Source organism: Mesocricetus auratus, unplaced genomic scaffold, assembly GCF_017639785.1.
Source record: "Mesocricetus auratus isolate SY011 unplaced genomic scaffold, BCM_Maur_2.0 Super-Scaffold_4256, whole genome shotgun sequence".
NCBI lineage: Eukaryota > Metazoa > Chordata > Mammalia > Rodentia > Cricetidae > Mesocricetus > Mesocricetus auratus.
Genome location: NW_024429182.1, coordinates 7736723 through 7751893, shown reverse-complemented (window position 1 = coordinate 7751893; position 15171 = coordinate 7736723). Strand labels below are relative to the sequence as shown.

Here is a 15171-nt window from a genome sequence, read left to right as displayed (position 1 = left end):
GCTCCCCCCCCCCCGGGGCACCGCAGGGCGGCCCGGGTTCGAACCGAGTCTGCGTCCTCCTCTTCCCGCACAGCGTGGGTCACTTCGGCCCGGCGGCGTTCCCGACAACCCGCCGGCAGTCCCGGGTGATGTGTGAGTGAGACTCTCCACGCCGGGCCCCCGAGAGAGGCGGCAGGCGCCCGCCACTTCCCCCTCTCCCTCTGGCTCTGACTAAGCCGCCCTCCCTGCGTCCGGCTCCTGGGGTGGAGGCGGGGGGCGTGGCCTCGGCCCCGCCTGGAAGGGGCGTGTCCAGGGCCGAGGGGCGGGGAAACACCCATATTTGGCCTTATATGGGCAGTCACGTCACAGGACGCGCACCCATTCACATAAAACGCTGCGCGGCCGGCGGAATCCCCGGCTTTCTGGGGCGGCGAGTGGCGGGGCCGGGTGCCGATCCGAGCCTCGCGGGGCGGGAAGAGCGCGGGCCCCTGGCGCCGGGCTCGGTTCGCCAGGCCACAGCCCCGAGGGGTGGCTGGCCGCCTGCACGCTGGCTTTGGGCAGCTGCGGGGCGCGCAGCCCCGGGCGGCTGGGCGGCGGCATGAAGGTCACGTCGCTCGACGGGCGCCAGCTGCGCAAGATGCTCCGCAAGGAGGCAGAGGCGCGCTGCGTGGTGCTCGACTGCCGGCCCTACCTGGCCTTCGCCGCGTCGAGCGTGCGCGGCTCGCTCAACGTCAACCTCAACTCGGTGGTGCTGCGGCGGGCCCGGGGCGGCGCGGTGTCTGCGCGCTACGTGCTGCCCGACGAGGCGGCGCGCGCCCGGCTGCTGCAGGAGGGCGGCGGCGGCGTGGCGGCGGTGGTCGTGCTGGACCAGGGCAGCCGCCACTGGCAGAAGCTGCGGGAGGAGAGCGCCGCGCGCGTCGTGCTCACTTCGCTGCTGGCCTGCCTGCCCGCCGGCCCGCGGGTCTACTTCCTTAAAGGTGAGCTCGTCCGGGAGCCGCGCGGGGTCTCCCTTTGCTACCCGCTCTCCTGGTCCCCTGCGCCTCGGGCCGGGACGCCGGGGCCCCGGGGTTCCCTCGCTGCGTAGGGACCCCGGGCGGGAGAAAGTCACACAACTCGAGCGGGAGTGTGCACCCCCGGGTTTCACGTGCGCCTGGGAGGTCCTTGCAAACGTCAGCGTCCGGGGCTCCCTTCCTCCCCCACCCGCCTTTCCTCGAAAGCGTCTGGCACCCTGTGTGTCCTCTGGGCCGGGTGGGCTCGGAAGGTGCTGCGGGGCGGTGCTCCTTGGCCAGCGGTTCCGGGGGGCCGAGGGCTCGTGCTGGGCTCTGGCGCCGTTTGCAGACTCGTGGGGGGTCGCAGTCTTTTTCCTAACAGATCTGGCGCGATCAAACTAGTCGAGACCCTCCCCCTTCCCCCCAGAGTGGCGCCGCGGTGTCCCCTTTCTTCCCGCCTAGACAATTAGAGTGCGTGAGGCTGTGTCTTGGTTTGGCCTCTTGCCTTTTTGACCCTGGCGAGTCCCTCCCCTTCCTCTCCCTTTACGGCTTCTTATTGTTTTCCTGCAGCCTCCTTCTCCCATCCTGGGGCTTTCTCGAGCTTATTTTGGTGCCGACAGCTCTCCCGTTCCTCCCCTCTTCCCCAGCAGAGGACTCCCTGGGACTGCCTCGGTTAGAGACTGCCAACTGGCCAGCCCAGTTAGGAAAGATGCCGCAGGGACTATGAGATCCCGTGGCCTTTGATTTTAGGCCTTCAAGGGCTGCCTCCGGCCCGACCATTTCACCTGCTGGGGAGATAACTTTGGCTTCCGGTCGTGGGTGGGTGATTTACTCCCAAACCCCACATCACTGATTTCTGGGTCATTTCCTGTGACAGCCGCTGCCGTCTAACCTCAGAAGTGTGGGAGCCCTGGCCTGGGTGCAGAGGTGGCCCCAGAGCTCTGCCGACTGAACACCTTGTGCAGGAACCCCGGTGTGGCTCAGAACTGAGGTGCAGTGAGTCGGAAGACTTTTTTTTTCAAAGCCATGCGACTTTGAATTTCACACACTGCAGGCCAGGAAGATTCCAGCGGCTCCTCAGTAGCTCCCTATCTGCTAACACCTCTGGCTAACTGTCCCTTGTTGATCCCATTGGGAGATAACAGGGGTGAATGACAGCTGCAGGGTGTGACAGGGTGGCCTTCTCTGAGCTCTGCAGAGGTCTCTGTTTTTGAGAAATGAAGTAACACATATCCAGGTGAAAATGAAAAGCGTGGATAAGGGAATGTATGTCTTCCTCACACCCAAACTCCTAGTTCCTCTCCCCAGAGAAATCTTCTCCTCCCCTATCCTGCCTCCTTCACCCTCTAGACCTTGGAGACATCCACGTTGTTGTTGATAGCACCTGGTGATGGCCGTGAGGTTGCTTCCAGATGGCTGTGTGAAGGAGGGGTAGATAGATGTCCTTGCAAGGAGCTCTGGCGTGTGCGGTCTTGTCATTCATTCAGACCATGAAAACCCCAAGATCAAAAGCGGTGTGCGTTTGGGATCTCTGGAGAAGTTGCTACCCTTATTACACTGCTGAAGTTCAAACTGCCGCAGACAGTTCCTTCATCTTAAATAGCCCGTGTCCAGGTGGGCATTCGGGGTGGCAACCATGTAGGTGCTAGGCCTGTCAGGCTTCCTACAGTCCCCTCTCCCACTGAAACGAGGCCATGAGGACCAGTCGGGGTGCCGCCCCTGTCCCCCCCCCCGGCAGTCGGTGATGAGTGAAAATCGACTCACTCTGAGAAGGTCGAGGCAGCCGTAGGAATTGCTCTTGCGACTGGAGCGAGGCACAGATGAGACACCAGAGAGGAATGTTCTTTCTCCACACCTCTGGTGGGAGTGGGTGGAGGGCAGAGACCTAGTCGCCTGACCCCGGTGTGAAGAGGCAAGCCCTGCGTATCTGTCCTTCAGCTACTCTGAGACACTTGGCCTGGTTTATTTTGTTGGCCCGAACCAACACCTCTCTGTCTCTGCCTTCCTGCCTGCCAGCTCTTAAATCCTCTGTTTAAGGGCTAGAGATGAGGCGGCCTGAAGACTTCTTGTGCTCAGGTCTGGGAGTGCCTGGGCTGTTCTTTCTCCAGATGCCCGCAAACCTGTCATTTTGTTTCCTGGAACCCAAACTGTTGAACCCAGGCCTATCCCTGTGATTTATTGACTAGAAAATGCCCCGGCCCCGCCCCTCACACCACCACCTCCTAGGCTGTGTGCCTCAGTGTAAATCTGTAACATTCCCTCTGCCTCCTAGAAGGGAAGGAAGGGGCTGCCTGGGGAAGCTAAGCCCCGAAAGCCTTCGCCTCCACTCCCTTCCCCTCCTAGCCAAGCCCCGCCCCCCTTCTCGACAGAGAATGTGGAGGGCTCTGGGTTTCTCCAGGGAGCCGGTGGGCTCTTTGTGAGTTACCGTGCGGGAGATTGGGGAGAACTAACTGGGGCAGGGGCAGGGGCAGGGGCAGAAGCTGAGAGGAAACCAGGATGACAAGATGACTCATTCTAGGAATTGGCTGCAGCTCCTGGGGAGGGAGTTGGAGACTGCCGGGTAATCCATTAACCATTTGCTGACTGCAGGAGTGAGCCCTCCGCTATTGGGCAGGCTATCTATCTGTATTACCAAGAGACAGGCACACAGGAAGCTTCTTGGAAAGGTCCCTGTCCCTGGGTGCTGATGCAACTGGTGATTTGACACCAGGTGAATCCTTGAGGCTAGTGAAAGGCAGGTGGGTTTCCTGGAGGCTCTCAGTACCTCACATTGCTGTTTGTGAAACAGAAGGTTTCTAAGCAAGAATGTTCTGCCTACCTGTGATGCTCTGGCTTTCTGTGGGCCTCCAGAACTGGTTGTTCCCCACTGGTCCCGAGACTATTGATGTGGGCGCATTTCTGTTACTTGGTCACTTTTACTCTTTTGTTGGGGAGGGGGTGTGTCTTGATACACACACACACACATATCCCAGGCTGGTCTTCAACTCATGATCCTCCTAACTCAGTCCCACCTGCTAAGATTACAGGGGTCTGTGGCCACTCTCAGCTTTGGCAGCTCCCTGTAACCTCAAGTGGGCCCTTCTGAAGGAACTGAAACGTGGTAGCTGCACCCTTGCATGCCCAGAAGTCTGCATTCTTCCATTTGGTTTAGAATGTATTGACTTGGTTTATGGCTGTCCGACCTTAGGACCTAGGGGGTGAGAAAGGGCCGCTTCTATGGATGGGAGAAGAAGCGTCCGCCATCTTGCCTAGAGTTAATGGGCTAGGGGCAAAGCCAGTTAGGAGCCCTCATTGCCGTTATGTACATTCACACCTTTGTTTCAGGTAAACAAGAGAAGAATGCTTTTTTTGTTTTGTTTCCTGAGGGAATATGGTTAATATATACCAGATGCCAGATAAGCTGCTTCTGATAGACACAGAAAGTTAATCATTGCCTCTCTGTGAGAGACCTTTAAAAACCTGATTTGTGTGTGTGTGTGGGGGGGATGTGCACCATGTGTGAACGGGAACCAGGGAGGTCAGAGTAAGGTGTCAGACCCCTCCTGGAACTTGAATTACCGCTGTTGTGAGCTGCCATGTGGGTGCTGCAGACTGAACCCCGGGTTCTCAGCAGGAGCAATAAGTGTTCTTAACCACTGAGCTTCCCGTCCCTCCAGCTCCACTGGACAGAGATTTAGAAGCGGGGGTGGTATATGTGAGTGGAGTCTGTTAGTTTTTATCCTAAAACTAGTGGTTTTGGTGAGTTTTCTTAAAACTGCATTATTGACTGATGCTCTAATTGAGCGCGCATGTGCTATGGCGCTCATGCAGAGGCCGGAGAACGGCTTGCAGGCGTTGCTTCTCTCCCTCCGTTTTATCGGTTGTCGGGTGGAATCGGGTCTTCAGGGTCGGCGGCAGGCGGCTCCACGCACCGAGCCCACTCACTTGTCCTTGTTATGCACTCAGAAGTCACATCACCTTAGCAACTTTGTCGTTGTCCTAACTGTCACACAGTCAGAGTGGGTATTTCTGACAGTCCAAGAACCCGGTGCCTCTGCCTGACTCACCTGTTTGTCCGTTTGTCTTTGAAGGGGGGTATGAGGCCTTCTACTCGCAATACCCTGAGTGCTGTGTGGATGTGGAGCCCGTGTCAGAAGAGAAGGTGGAGACTGAGAGGGGCCTCCTCGGCCAGTGCGGAAAGCCCGTCCTTAGTGTCACCTCCAGGCCAGCCTATGACCAGGTATGTGGTTCAGCCCCTGCCTCTGCGCCTTCCTCAGCACCCTGACTGGGGCTGCTGACGCTGCTGTGGCTCGCCCACAGGCGTTCCCAGAGAGTAAAAGGACAGTCTTCAGCACACACAGCTAACCGGGGTCCCTGGGCCACAGGATGCCGGGCAGCTTCTGCAGAGAAGAGGAAGACAGGGAGAACATTGTTATTAGTTGGCTTGGGCAGTTCCGGGAAGACAGTTCCAGGTTTCCCTGGAGGCATCAGAACGACCTACAGGCTTCCTGTGTTGTTTGTTTTGCTTCTCCTTTAGATTTGTTTTGTGTGTATTATGTGTTTTGCCTGCAGAGGTCAGAAGGTAGAGTTACAGAGGGTTCCGAGTTGCCACGGGGTGCTGGGAGGCAAACCCAGGTCCTCTGCAAGAAGGAACACACACACGCTCTCAGCTGCCGGGCTATCTCTCCAGCCCCATTCTGTTTTGTTTCTTGGGATAGGCTTGTTATGTAGCTCAGGGTAGCCTCGACTTAAGATCCTCCTCCCTGAACCTCCCGGAGGCTGGGGTTGTAGGCTTGTGTCCCCATCCTTGGCTGTCCCCTGAAGGTTTCTGGAACATATGTTCATAGATTCTGGTGACAGAGGAAATGGAGATATGAGAAGGCTGGATGTTTCTTGTAAGCATATGGATGTTTTTGTTTTGTTTGTTTGTTTTTCCTTTTTTGAAAAAAAAAAGGTATGCTTTGTACAGCTCACTGACAGTTAGGAGGCTGGGGACCTATCTATAAAATGGTGGAGGAGGATAGGAAAAAAGCAGGCAAAAGTCCAGGCCTGACAGAAACCAGAGTTCAGACCCTGCCTCACCGTCTCACAGAGGTACTTATCATGGGCCAGTGGGATGTCTTGACGGTGTCAGGCCAGTTTGCGAGACTCCAGCGACTGGTCCACAGTAGCCTCGGGCCGAGGCGGTCAGTCGCTTTTCAGTTCCATGTTCTGGTTCCTCCCAGGGCCTTCTGTTTTCTATCTGCCCTTTGACCTACACATCTGGCTTGGAAGGGGTTTTTCGGTCTTTCCCTCCAAACCGAGAGCATAGCAAAGCCTAATAATGAGCCTTCTAGACTTGGCTAAAAATGCCAACTCCCTGCCATGGGCAAAACTCAGCCTCTGGAGACAGAGTTCTAAATACAAACAGGTGGCCTTGCTTCTACTGGGATTCTTGGTCATTGGAAGCCTCTCAGCCTGGCTAGATGCCAAAGTCACAGGTTCTGTTTGTTTCTTTTCAAGAAAAATGAGCGTGTGGGAAGAGCCTGAAGCCACGTCGTGTCTAAGCTGGACGCCTGTGTGTGTGTGCGTTGGGGTTGGGTTCTGCCTCTTTCTCAGAAAGTAAGAGGAGAGGAGGGATTGACAGCAGGTTGTGAAAGCTCTGTAGACCTCTGGCCCACTGAGGGTAGGCTCTCTGATAGTCTTCAGCACTCGGCTGGGGAACTGCTGTACACAGAGGCCAGGCGAAGCTGTCCTAACCCCTGTGCACTGACAGCTTTGGCGGCTTCTTGAGTTGAGCGGAAGGCTTAGGAAAGGAGAGAAATAGAGTCCAGGGGTGTGATGGGCCGTGCTGCAGGGGAAGTTGGGTGGTGTCCCGGGGTGGTGTATCGGCATTTTCCAGGCACTCAAAGCAGTTTTAGGCAGTGTCCAGCCTGCTGCTTTGAAGGGGGGGCTAAGGATGCCATGGGGTTGGAGGGCGGCTATATCTGATCAAAGATAGGATGGAGTTAGACTTGAGTCTGACCTCTTTCCCAAGAAGGGTCTACCATCTGTACCATTTTTACAGTTTCTAACCAGTGCAGAGCTGGGGCAGGGGGCAGTCTGCCCTCAGGCCAGGCCAGGCCTGCTGATTGCTGGGCTTCAGTGCCCACCCTGGGTCTTCCCAGAAGCTGGCAGCCGCACAATATACAAGTTAACAATGCAGCTGTTACTCCTTTATGTCTTGCCAAATATCCCAAGAGGGCCCAGACTCCCCACTTTTCCTTCAGGGGTTAGAGAAGCTGCCCACGCTCCGATCAGTGAGAAGCTAGAGCTCTTCTCATGCTCCGTCGGAGTTCCTAACCTCTGCACCGCACTGCCTCTGAAGGCTGCCTGCCCTGTGTGTAGGATGTGGGGGAGGGGCACGTGCAGACTCATTACTAGGGGATTTCTAGAGAAAGGCAAGAGAGAAGGAAAACAGCTCCTTCCCATTTTCACCTGAAATACTTGACGTCTAAGCCAGGCACACACCCCACAGTAGCAGGATAAGGCAAACGGATTGCCGTAAGTTCAAAGACAGCCTGAGCTACACAGCGAGTTCCATCCAGTCCAGCCTGGCACATACAAAGACCATGTCTCAGGGAGGAGTAAAACATGAATGGCCTTGTTTTCCCATACTGGGTTGTAAAGAGACTCAGGGAAGCCCTGCCACTCTTGCTAAGTCAGCCTGAGTTAGGTCTCAGGAGTTAGGTCTCGGTCCCGGATCTACCTCTGACACCATTTAACCCCTCGTGCGCTGTGAAATGGCATTCTTACCCATCTTACAGGTCTCTTTTAAGACTAGTGCCTTTAGGTATCTCATGCCCCGAAACTGTGGGTGCTAATAAAAATGCTGGTTGCAGATATGCATGTAACTCAGTAGAATGCTTGCTTACCACAGTGAGCCCCTGGGTTCTGTCTCTAGTACCACATAAACTGGGCATGGAGGCACATGCCTTTAATGCCAGCATTTGGGAGACAGAGGCAGGAATATCCAATGACACCTTGTGCCCAGCCCAGCTATGAGTAGAGTTTGAGGCCAACCTGAGTTACATGAGACCCCATCTCAAAAAGTGTGTGTATGGCCAGGCATTGGTGGCGCACACCTTTAATCCCAGCACTTGGGAGGCAGAGGCGGATCTCTGTGAGTTTGAGACCAGCCTGGTCTACAAGAGCTAGTACCAGATCAGGCTCTAAAGTCACAGAGAAACCCTGTCTTGTAAAACCAAAAAAAAAAGTGTGTTTGTGTGTGTCCATGATTGACTTTTGCTTGAACACCTGAAGTGCTGAGTGGGTTGAGACAAGCCTGCTGCTGACTCCCATCTCATGATCCCTTCCTTACCTTCTTTCTTACTGTGGGTCTGGCTAAGAATTTCCATCCACCCCCTTTCTGGGGCAGGAAATGGGGGCTCCAACAGTCACTGGCCTTTGCTTGGCACCTTAGAACCCTGTAAGTGCAGATTACTGAGCCTGTCTACCCTAGACCTCCGTTTCACCTAGGGGGTAGACGGTCTTTGGCTCTGCCTTTGTAGGGAGCTTCTGAAGTAGAAGCCTAGCATGTGGGTGATGACCTCAGCCTCCTACTCTCCGTACGAAGGTCGGGGTGGGGAAGCCCCTCTGCTGTGGTCTAACAGTTTTCTGAGTCTAACTTCTGGGTAGGTAGAGATATTTTCGATTCTAGGAAACCTGCTTTTTTTTGTGGGGCGGGGGGATGACACCTTTACTGTTCCTAAAATGTACATGAACAGTGTATCAGGGTTTATGCAGGACACCATAGAAAACGCTGTAAAGGAGGAGACTTTGTCAAACCATTTTCCATGTTAGCTGTGGGTTAGGAAGCTGCCCCTCAGGGAACCCCGGCTTTCCCTGGTTGTCTCAGGGGAGTTTGAGGTTTAACAAGGGCCCTCTCAGATCCGACCACTTCCCCCACCTTGGAAGTTAGCATCAGAAGGCTGCTGTGACTTCCAGCTGAAACTCTGGTCCCTGTGAGTTTTGCTGTCCCTGAGTCACAAGGGTAGAGATTTGGCCAGGATGGAGGTGCCACCCTCTCTCGGCTGGCTTGTCCTGGCCCTGAACTCTACCTGGGAACCAGGAAGGGAACCTCCCACCCTAAGAAGCAAAGAGGTCAGGGTTGTTGCTCTCCTTCTCCCTCATGAGCAAGCTAATGCAATATTTCCTGGTTTCTCCTTTGTCCCTGCTTCTAGGGTGGCCCAGTTGAAATCCTTCCCTTCCTCTACCTTGGAAGTGCCTACCATGCATCCAAGTGCGAGTTCCTCGCCAACCTGCACATCACAGCCCTGCTGAATGTTTCCCGCCGGACCTCTGAGGCTTGCACTGCCCACCTACACTACAAATGGATCCCCGTGGAGGACAGCCACACCGCTGACATTAGCTCCCACTTTCAGGAAGCGATAGATTTTATTGGTAGGTTCAGCCACCCCCTCTCCCTTGTCTTGGGAATTTCATTGGAGTGGAGTATATTCTTATCTTTTGATATCTTGGTATGGTTACATTCTTGGAAAGAAAAAGGTCTGTAGCCCTGGGTGGCCTCAGTTTTGCTATGCAGTCAAGAATGACTTTGAACCTCTGATCTTTTTCTACCTCTAAAGAACCCAGCTTAAGCAAAGTATCTTGTGTATGCAACTCGAAGAGTTGGGGCCAAGAACAGGAGTTTGGGCCAACAAAAAGGCAAGGAGAGCTGGGTGTTGGTGGTGCACATCTTTAATCCCAGCACTCGGGAGGCAGAGGCAGGTGGATCTCTGTGAGTTCCAGGCCAGCTTGGTCTACAGAGCAAATTCCAGGACAGCCTCCAAAACAATACAGAGAAACCCTGTCTTGAAAAACCAAAAAGGGGGGGCAAAGGGGAGGACTGAGTTACTATTATTAGTTTTAGTTTATGAGATGAATGAATTAATATCATTTTATGGCAGTATTTTCCTGCTCTTGTTATTGTTTCAACCATGTATGATGTTCCACAGGAGGAAAGCCGGGGGAGAGCCTCCTTCTTCGTAGGTTAGGCTATTTTTAAAGCAAACAGAAGGATGGAGGGAGCGCTCCTTACGCCTGCACTAAGCCTTTGGGGCCCCGGCAGCTCCGCGCAGTGTTGGCAAACGGCTTGGGAGGCAATTCATGTTGCATTTTCAGCTAACTCTGGGTTAAAGGTAGCACTTGACTCAAGCCCCACGTCTTATGCACAGAGAGTGTGGCGTCTTTTGCACCCCTGTATCCTTGTGAAGCAGTTGGCAGTTGTCATCTTTGCATTGTGCAAGCCTGGGGACTGACGCCTTGGCCTCAAAGCTCTCTGCCCAGGTACAGCTCAGGCCCTCGGTGTTTTGTTTCTCAGGGTTGCCTTGATTTGCCCTCACATCCAAGACAACCCCCCTAACCCCCCACCCCCCCACCCCCGTTTAGCCTGGCTTCTCTGTTTCAAATGTGCAGGTATAACTTGTGATCCCGGCCCCCTTTCCTCTTCCTTCTTCCTCTCTAACATGCATAGCTGTTGGGATTGAGACATCATTTTCCTATGTCTTGTTGAAGGCAGGTGTTAGATACAAGGGTAATTACTAAGCCCAGGCAGCAATTAAAGCCCCTTCAGCCACGTGGAAGGGCCTGCTCACCACACCTGATGTCACAGGAAATCTTGACAAACTCACCAGAGGCAGTCTCCTTGTCACCAGTCTCTAGGCTGAGAATCCCCTTGCAGCCCGAGAAGCCACCAAGATGGTGGCTTCTAGGTGGGAACGCTCGGCTTTTCTTCATGCCCTTAGGAGGGCTCTGCCCTTCTCCGCCTGTTACTTCATTACCTGAATAACTACAGAGTGAGGTCATGCAGCCTGCCCCCGTGCAGTTCTGAGAAACCTCCCTCCACATCCTGTGTGAGTGTTGTATCTGTTTGTGGACACAGTCCCACGGTGTTTCAAAAGCACCTGACACATGCCCTGCCAAAGGAAGGGGGAGGGGCTGAGCTTCCCCCGGGCCTTGTACTCAGATGAGCTCTGACCCTGTCCCAGGGAGGATGACGCGGTGGGGGGCAAGGGCCTGCGGTTTGGAAAGAGCTCCGGAAACAATGCACTCCACATCCTTTCGGTTCTGGGATGTGACAGTGGACCACTGAATGCTCACAGCCAGCGGAGGAGAGGGGAAACAAGACGAAACTCTGTAATTGCCCTCAGCCCCGTAACCCCCAGGACCGGGGGTCTCTCCTTTGAGCTGACTTTCAGGGACTCTTGTTGGGGGCCTTTTGGGTTGATGAGTTGTGTGCGGCGCTCTGGGCTTGCTCTGGGCTCCCTCTGGAGTTGTTGTGATTGGAAATCTCAAAGGTTCCTCTCTGACCCCTTAGAGATTTGATCTTTTAGATACAGACATTTTCAGACTTCCTGAACTTTAAGCACATGGGTGGAGGGTGGTGGGAGGAGCAACATTTTCACCGTTGCCTTCTTTTTTTATTTTATTTTATTTTTTCTGAGGCAGGGTTTCTCTGTAACAGTCCTGGCTGTCCTGGAACTCGCTTTGTAGACCAGGGTGGCCTCAAACTCTCCAAGATCCACCTGCCTCTGCTTCTGTCTCCCAAGTGCTGGGATTAAAAGCATGTGCCACCACAGACTGGCTTTTTTTTTTTTTATTTAATCCTATGGTCTTATACAGTGCCAGTTATAGCTACATCTAACTTCCTGTGAGGTAATTACTTCTTCACTATCAAGAGAGGAATTGGGAGACTTTCTGTGTGATTTTTATTTGATTTGATATGTATTCACCTATAGCCTTTCCTATTTTGGGCAGTTATTTTTCTGGGAAGAGTAGGCAGGAACAGAAGGGACCCTTCACACACACACACACACACACACACACACACACACACGTCATAGTAAGCTAAAGAATGCTACCTGATGGCGGTGACTTTGTAGCAGTGACTCCCATTGTTGAGCAAGATGGAGTTGGCAAAAGCCATTTATATCCTCCATGTAGTAAGCGTCACTTAGCCAGGACTATAATTAGTGGCCGGGTGCTGTTTGTTGTATGTTTGTGAGAACCCTGGAAGCTTACCAAGCATCCTGCCCTGTCACAGCAAGACGGTTGCTCAGGGCATCCATCAGACCCCTTCCAGGATGGCGCCTGTGTCGTCACCATAGGGTCAGAACTGGAGGCATTCATGTTGCTTCTCCAGGTCCGTCTTTGAGCCCTGGACACTCATGACATTACACATACCCAATAAAGACCTGGAACACAGGTTCAGAGCCCTCTCTAGAGAGGGCATTCCCAGGTCTGGCACTTCCAGTGAAAGGATCTGTGCAGGTGTCCTGGGAAATAAAGGTCCTACGTGGGGACATACGTCATTGGGATTTCAGTGGAGTCTCATTTCGTAGCTCAGGCTTGCCTTGAACTTGTGCTCCTCGAGTCCGTCTTTCAGAGGTCGGGAATAAGGCCTGTAGGCACATGCATGCGTACCATGCTCAACTTGACCACTGCCCTTGAACTTGCACAGTAGAACTTGCACTGGGTCACGCAGGTTGTCCTGTGTGTCCTGCACGTGGCACTGCCTTTATACTCTGGTTCTGACCTACTGCCTTTCTCTCTCTTCATGCCAGACTGTGTCAGGGACGGAGGAGGCAAGGTCCTAGTCCACTGTGAGGCTGGGGTCTCCCGGTCACCCACCGTCTGCATGGCGTACCTCATGAAGACCAAGCAGTTGCGCCTGAAGGAGGCCTTCGATTACGTCAAGCAGAGGAGGAACGTGATCTCTCCCAACTTCGGCTTCATGGGACAGCTCCTTCAGTATGAGTCTGAGATCCTGCCTTCCACCCCCACCCCCCAGCCTCCCTCCTGCCAGGGGGAGGCAGCCAGTTCCCCGTTTACAGACCATTTACAGACACTGAGCCCTGATATGCAGGCTCCCTACTGCGCCTTCCCTACCTCAGTGCTGCCACCGGTGCCCGCCCACTCCACGGTCGCCGACTTCCACAGGAGCCCTGTGGCCACAGCCACTTCCTGCTGAGGCTGGGATTGGCTGCCAGCGAATCCCCAAGAGCAACTGTGATTTTTGTTTGTCTTTTTTTAAACTTGTGGACATTTCATACCTGTGCAATACTGAAGACCTCTCTCCGTCCCGCTGCCCCAGTGAGATGGTGATGGTCACCAGCTCGCAGGCGCACTTGAGACGGACCCCGGGGAGAGCTTCCTGGGGACCGTAGGAAGGCCAAGCCATGACCTAGCACGGCAGTGCTGACTACTGTACTTCAGAACCCTGCCCACTCAGGGCCTCCTGGTCCTTGCACCTCAGAAGTTCGCCTTTTCATTTCCAAGCGTAAAGGCAGTGAACACCCACAAAAGTGGGGGCGAGATGCCGCTGGACCAGGGGAGAAGGCAGCGACGAAGCCAATTCATTTCGAAGGAAGCACAATTTTCACTGTTTTTTTTTTTTTCTTTGAACTTTGGCAAGCTTTGTCTGTCTCTGTCGCTTCAGGGAAATAAAGCTGGTCACCACCCAGGCAGAGACGTTAGCTCTGCTAGATTTGTCCAGTCGGAAGATCCCGCCGATCTGAGTTCAGAAGTGTTTCTGAGATTGTCTCGGGTCCCGTGAAAGCTGTTGGCTGAAGGAGAGGATGCTGGGCCGTCTGGTCTCTCTCAACCGTGGACTCTGGCGTGGTTTTGATGCATACTTGAACCTGTGTCCCATCGCACCTCTCTCTGAGCAGCTTTGCTGTTGCTCAGACCAACAGTCGCCGCGTTGAGGAGGTGACGGTGAGTGCCCAGAGGAAGGGGCAGCGCACTGTGATCTGGGCCAGTGGCGGTTTCAGTACCTACTCAGCTTGGTGTCCTTGCTTCTGTGTCGTCCCGTTGTGACGTCCCTGCCCCTGAGAGGTTGTCTTCGAGCTACTGATGCTGGGATTTGCGTCTTCGGCAGTGTGGTACTACTTAGGCTCTTTGATAGGTTGTCTCTCCAGGGGAAAGGCAATAAAGTCCCCCAAACCCGTGCGAATGTGAAGAAAAGCGCCTATGTTGCTGGCTGTTGTTGTTTTTTTACATAGTGTAAAATAAAAGTGACGTAAAGGAAAAGTGCGTGTTTCCTGTTAGTGGTGACTTGGGATGGGAAGAGACCCTTTTGAGTGGGGACTTGAGCCTGCCTTACTGCTTTGTTTCCTGTTTGGCTGCTTTGCCTGTGCCCGCCACATACACACCTCGGGCCTACACAGGCCAGAAGGGGACATCGCATTCCCTGGAAATGGAGTTAGAGATAGCTGTGACCTGCCGTGTGGCACAGGAGATCAAACCCAGGTCCTCTAGAACAGGGTGCTTATAACTGCTGAGCCATCTCTAGCTCCGTTTTCTTTCCGAGTGAATGGCGGGTGGGGATGGCGGATATGAAGTCCTGTGTGTGCTATTGAGTCTGTGACTTTAACAAGGACAGGATGTTGCTGGAAGAGTCCTCGAGGTAGGACTCTCGCCTTCACAGCCTGGCGTGACTTTTGGTGCCTCATCTCTGAAGTGGACAGAAAGGCCGTAGGAGCTCTGCAGAGTCCCTGGGAATGCAAAGCCCTTCCTTCTAGAAAACCCAAATGCCAGGCTGTGGCCGGCCTCCCTCCGCCCTGCCTGGCACGTGGTAGACTCGGGAAAGGCCGGCTACAGATAGTTGAGGGGCAAAGGTTCCCTTAATGGCCTCCCCCCTGTTCACCCTTGTCACTAATTCTCCCAGATAAGTGGCTCAGTTTTCTCAAAACAAACACCCTAAGACTGCATGGGAGTTTGTTACCTTCCTCACCCCAAACCAAGCTCCCCAGGCTCCTGGGAGAGCCCGCAGGTGGGAATGCCGCCCAGGCCAAGAAGACCTGGTCGTTTTACTCACTCCCTTGTCACACCCAAGTCTTCCTCTGGGTAGAGCAATGGACAAGGAAGAAGCTATCCTCACCTCCCCGTAACTCCCCCCTAATCTGCAACTAATCTTCGGGCTTGGTTTGCCTGGTTCATGACCCCCCCCTTCCAGGTCCCACATCCCATAAGCCTCTGCTTAGCCGTGGAGTATCACCTGGAAACTTACTGTGGGGGTTTGTAGGGAGAGCTGGGGACTAGGAAGCCACATGCAGGCTGGACTTGCTGTGCTCAGCCCCATCCCACTGGATGTCATCTGCTTTATTGCATTAAAGCCTGTCTCTAGAGGGTGAGTAAGTCCTCTAAATCGGGCATCTGAGGATTGCTCACAAGTGAGTCATGGTGGGCAGAGGGGGCAGACAAG

The 15171-nt window shown here is 54.2% G+C and overlaps 1 protein-coding gene across 1 annotated transcript; it reads left to right on the top strand.

Annotated features, from left to right (window-relative positions):
* The first annotated feature begins 395 nt into the window (after nucleotides 1-395).
* Dusp5 (dual specificity phosphatase 5) lies at nucleotides 396-13997 on the top strand. The gene is made up of 4 exons (XM_005063462.4): nucleotides 396-956; nucleotides 5039-5187; nucleotides 9149-9368; nucleotides 12530-13997. The coding sequence occupies exons 1-4, from the start codon at nucleotides 578-580 to the stop codon at nucleotides 12934-12936; spliced, it is 1155 nt and encodes a 384-aa protein (XP_005063519.1). The 5' UTR covers nucleotides 396-577; the 3' UTR covers nucleotides 12937-13997.
* The last annotated feature ends 1174 nt before the right edge of the window (nucleotides 13998-15171 follow it).

Bases quoted from the DNA above. Each gene is read 5' to 3' on its own strand.
- Dusp5 (XM_005063462.4), top strand. From the start codon at position 578: ATGAAGGTCACGTCGCTCGACGGGCGCCAGCTGCGCAAGATGCTCCGC. The intron at 957-5,038 runs GTGAGCTCGTCC...TTGTCTTTGAAG, and splicing joins GCGGGTCTACTTCCTTAAAG to GGGGGTATGAGGCCTTCTAC. The intron at 9,369-12,529 runs GTAGGTTCAGCC...TCTTCATGCCAG, and splicing joins GGAAGCGATAGATTTTATTG to ACTGTGTCAGGGACGGAGGA.